Raw genomic sequence first — 5,000 nt, forward strand, 5'->3', positions numbered from 1 at the left:
AATTTCAAAAGAATATTTGCTTTCAAACGAGGGCAGTAGGTCTAATTAACATAAATACAAAAGAATGTAAAGTTGGTCGCCATTTATGAAAGTGGTCTATTGCTATGCGCGTGTAGTGTTTATTGTAAAATTTAACTGGAATTTTTGAAAATATACTTGAACTTGAACTTAAACTTGAACTTGCATAGCTAATAGGCAAAAAAAAAGATTGCAGCAAACCGGAGTAAGTTAGCAAATAGGAAAAACTTCTCCACTGTGTCGACTTGTAGTATGAATGCCTTAAATATATCCCCCCCCCCCCCCTCCTCCGATCTTTATGCTTCCATTATGTACATCCTTTTTCTTTGAACTTTGACCATTGTAATTGTATTTTAAAATCTTTTTTTTTGTTTTTTTGTTATATTTTCAGTTTGTTTGTGAAGTCAATATTTTGTATTCTTAAAAATCTTTAATACAAAGAAATAACACAACGTTTCTTAAAAAATACATGTTTCAACATAACCTTCTGTCACCTTCAGTTTGAATTATTATATAAGTATTTTGCAATTATTCCATCTCTGCCGTTATGTAAAACACATTTAGCAAAGTATGGTCCAACTGGATTGGTTTCAAGATTCTGTCAACCTAGGTTATCGACAATTCTTCTGTTTTGCAGAAAGAGGGCAAAGAACTGAATGGCGGCGCCTAAAGGCGTGCTGCAATAATATAATTCTTTTTTGCGTTGTCGTTTCTTAAACTCCCTGTCAGCTACCTTAATTACTCCTGCCTAAATAAAACTTATAGTCTGATATACGATAAACGACAAGCTTTTTTCATGTCAACAAACCAGCCGCAGATATGGAGACTGGAAGGTGTTTAAGTTTCCGCAATTCATGTTGATGTCTCATTCAGGTTATTTTTGGGGAACACTTGGTAAAGAACCTTGCGAAACTCTTTTTCTAAATCGATTGCTAAAAAGAACATAAATGAACGGGTTGACAGTGGAGGACAAGAACATCAGGAAATTGTAGACCAAGTATATTTGGGGCGGGTGATGTAGGGAAGCTGATGCAAAATCGATCGCATCCATGACCATACCGGAAAGCCAACACAGTATCATGCCTTGACTAACGTGATGGAAAGTCCATCCCCACACTGGCCTACTGTCCTAAAAACCAAGAAAGCAACTGAGGGTTCGATGTCAACCACGAGACAGACGCAGAACAAACTTAACCTCGTGACAAAGGACAGGAGCGCCCTTCAGCGTCCTAACTTGAACCAATAACGGTAAAGAAGGTGCTGAACGTTTTCTAAATAAGCCCAAGTCACCAACCATTATATTTACCACGATTGGTGTTATTACTATCTAGGTGAACGAATCAAAATGGCAAACGTTGGACGTACGTGCCACTGGCCTTTGACAAAAGTAAGAGATAATCAAAAGACCAAACTGACAAAACAAATCGCCGCTGGCAGATGGCGCTAAGCACGATAAGGAAGACGCCAGTAAGATGGACACTATTATGTTTGGTTGGATTGACTGAGAATCAGTATAACGTGAGATGTTTAACCAATAGGCTCTTTGCATAAACGTGTCACGTGACCTTGTCAATTATAAAAAGTGGTACAAAATAGAGGCTAGAAATGGAAAGAGCGAGATGAAATAATTTGAGCTCACTAACGTTTTAAAGCGGTTCGAAAGTTTGAAAAATGTAATAGGATTAGCCAATATCAAAAATACCATAACACTCTTTGTTTGTCCCTCCAAAATTTTGCATAAGCATTCTTTTTATTTTCTCTTGGGACTTATAATGGTCTGAAGAGAAACTGGAATCAATGCTTATGCAAAATTTCGGAGGGACAAACAAAGAGTATTATGGTATTTTTGGCTAATTCTGTGCTGGATGACCTGGTTGGCAAAGTTTGTCATCCAGCAGCTGTCTCAGTTAATTTTCTAAGCATTAAAATCACTGTAAAATCTCTCACCTAAATGTCAGTGTCCTCAAAACTGACATGCTTACTAACTGCATCACGCTCTTTCCATTTCTGGCGTCCGATTTGTACCGCGACCATCAGTTTATGATGGACAAGGTCACGTGACACGGTCATGCAAAGGGGATATCACGAAGGGTAGTGAATACAAAACCAATCGCTTCGATTCTCAAATGAAGGCGACTGAAGGCAATCACCGTCCTTTTTTTAATTATTGGAAATGAAATGTATTCTTGGAAATTACCTTTCTCAACTCTTTTTGCTTGATTTTCTCCATCGGTTCCCATTTTGAAATATTGGTATCGATGACTTGAACATATCTAGCAATTTTCCTGAGAATAAATATTCCTCTTTAGTGTGAAGAATATCTCATTGCGCGCAGTGATGCCCTTGTTTAATGAAATTTTTCCTGATCAATTTCTTTGTATGTGGATGCGATGCAGAAATTCTCCGAGATTGACTAGGCGACGTGGAATGCAACCGCAACAAAAACATCGCTTCAAAATAGAACTATTTCGCGATAATTCCATCTCTGTCAGGTTGAACACATTAAGCCTGGCAAAGTATGGAGATTCACTCTCAAGCTAGGTTACCTACAATTCTCATGTTTTCCAGAAAAAGAGCAAAGAAATGTTCTTCAAGGTTTGCCGAGCGTAAAGCCCGGTTTAGTGCCAATTTTTTGTCATTAAACAAATAATATTGCTGTACCACAGATTCGTCGTCGTTACTTAACTTCTTATCAGCTACTTCGAATTTCTCTTCCTTGAATAAATCTTCTAGTGTAATAAACGATAGACGATACAACTGTTTCATGTCATAACTCTCCTCAGATATGGAGACTGGAAGATGTTTAAGGTTCCAAACGTCTTGGTGATGTCTCATTAAGGTTTCTTTTGAGGCACATTTGGTTAAGAACCTTGCGAAGCTCTTCTTTAAATCGCTTGCTAACAAGAGCATAAATGAATGGGTTGATAGTGGAGGATAAAAAGACCATAAAAGTGTAGAACAAGTACAGCTGGCGGGGGAGGGTAAGAGAACCTGTTGCCGTGTCGATGGCGTCTATGACCAATACTGGAAGCCAACAGAGTGCAAAGCCAAACAAAACAACAAGGGCGGTTTTAGTGATGTTGGCTTCTCGAACGTTCAGTCGGTACGCTTTTTCTGACATCACGCAATTGCGTCGCCGAAGTCTGCGATAAACACGCCAGTAACAAAAGGACATGACAGCCGTTGGAACGCCGATGAATGCAACATCGAGACCAACTGTGTATGCAGTGTTAATCTCGAACGGGTAAACACACAAAACTTTGCCAGGTTGGAAGGTGTAGTGGTCTGCTCCGAATATTAGTGGCGGAATCGAAAAACTGAAGGTGACTATCCAGGCGATGATCAGGAATCCGATTGTGTTTCTGGTCGAAAAGACCCTCCGATACTGATTGGGTTTAACAACGCAGTAAAACCTGTTAATGGCGATGACTGACAACGTGTTCAAAGATGCCGTTGCAAAGGATATGACGCAGAAACCTTGAAAGCGGCAAAGTGATTGGTTGTAAAACCAAACCCCTTTGATGATCACTCCATGGGATAAGGGCATCACTGTTACAGCAACGAGAAGGTCAGTGCTGGAAAGAGCGACTATGAGGACATCTGTTACAGTAAGACGGCGACGATTTCTGTAAGCCAAGATGAATACGAAAGCATTACCTAACAAGGCTAAGCAGTTGATAAGTAGTAGAGAGGTTGCTTCAATTACGATCATTGAATTTGTTCTAGTAGCGAGGTCTTGCGCAAGTTGCTTATCCACGAGCGACATGTTGTTCAAGACCTCTGAATTCTTCGATTTAGAAACACTATGTGAAAACACTAATGTAATTAACATCTCAAAAAAATGCAAGGTGCATTTATTTAATAAGTTGTCGTGGACATAAATGTACTTGACAGCTTTTTCCGAGACCCTACATCGAATGTCACATTTTTGTCATCATTCCAAGAGCTGCTCAGTCCGGAAACGAAACACTACTTATATTTTGTTTCCTAAGAAACGAAACGTATCTATTTTGACTTGAGGGTGAACTTTTCACACGATAAGGTTGAGTGGCCAATCAAAACAGACTTTGTAATTGAAAATCTAAACATCTATGAGATGCAAAAACAAACTTGCGAACATGTGAACCTGAATAATCGCAAATCATAATGCTAAAGGAAATGGTTAATAAATATGAGTTTTTTCACTATCTGAATGATTTTGGGATAGATTAAAGCGATGTAGTGTTGAAAAATTATAAGTCGTACAATAAATTGGGTTTTAAAGAAATATTGTTGGCTTCCCAAATAAAGTTCATTTTACAATAGAATGACTATGTGCAAAACTATGGCTTCCTGTTAATCATTTGCAAGAAAGAACACTTCAGGGGCACCCAACGAATCTGTTCCTCACATTATCTGTTCCCCAGAGGAATCTTGCTGGCTGGCAAAAATACAGGTGTTTCGATGAGCTGGTTGGGAAATTCCCAGCCAGAGAGACCCCTTCCCTCTCCCAGAGAGTAGTCACAAACATACGATGGCTGGTCAGAGTGATTGCGCATGCGGAAAAAACCTGTCTTGTCCCGGTTTTGTCGCTTTTATTCGGTCGTTTCGGATCGAGGGATTTGAAAGCGCGCGGAATTCCTGGCTGGGAAATAAATTTGATCAGCTGGCTGGGAAACCAACCAATTTTATCTAGCTGGCTGGGAAATTTCTTGTGTGTCTTGCTGGGAAAAAGGAACAGATAATGTTTTCCCAGCAACTCTGAAAAACACCTGAAAATGTTTTAATAACATTTATTTTCATTAACTGGGGTATAATAATACATTTTACAACAAATTGGTCGTTGGGTGCCCCTGACACTTAAACTACGAAATGGCTAAACAACAACTAGTCTGAAATTTCAGCCGTCTTCTCCCTAACCATAGGATTAGTGATAAGACGGCTGAAATTTCAGAAAAAAACAACTCCACATCAAATATCAACCCACATGTGCAAATTAGTTT

The 5,000-nt window shown here is 39.1% G+C and overlaps 1 protein-coding gene across 1 annotated transcript; it reads right to left on the minus strand.

The window, feature by feature from the left end:
* Positions 1-484: 484 nt before the first annotated feature.
* Positions 485-3,884, minus strand: LOC138006045 (melatonin receptor type 1A-like). Its single transcript, XM_068852200.1, has one exon. The coding sequence runs from the start codon at positions 3,848-3,850 to the stop codon at positions 2,822-2,824; it is 1,029 nt and encodes a 342-aa protein (XP_068708301.1). The 5' UTR covers positions 3,851-3,884; the 3' UTR covers positions 485-2,821.
* Positions 3,885-5,000: the final 1,116 nt, after the last annotated feature.

This window comes from Montipora foliosa, chromosome 6, assembly GCF_036669935.1.
Source record: "Montipora foliosa isolate CH-2021 chromosome 6, ASM3666993v2, whole genome shotgun sequence".
Lineage (NCBI taxonomy): Eukaryota > Metazoa > Cnidaria > Anthozoa > Scleractinia > Acroporidae > Montipora > Montipora foliosa.

Coding starts and splice junctions, on each gene's coding strand:
- LOC138006045 (XM_068852200.1), bottom strand. CDS start 3,850: ATGTTAATTACATTAGTGTTTTCACATAGTGTTTCTAAATCGAAGAAT.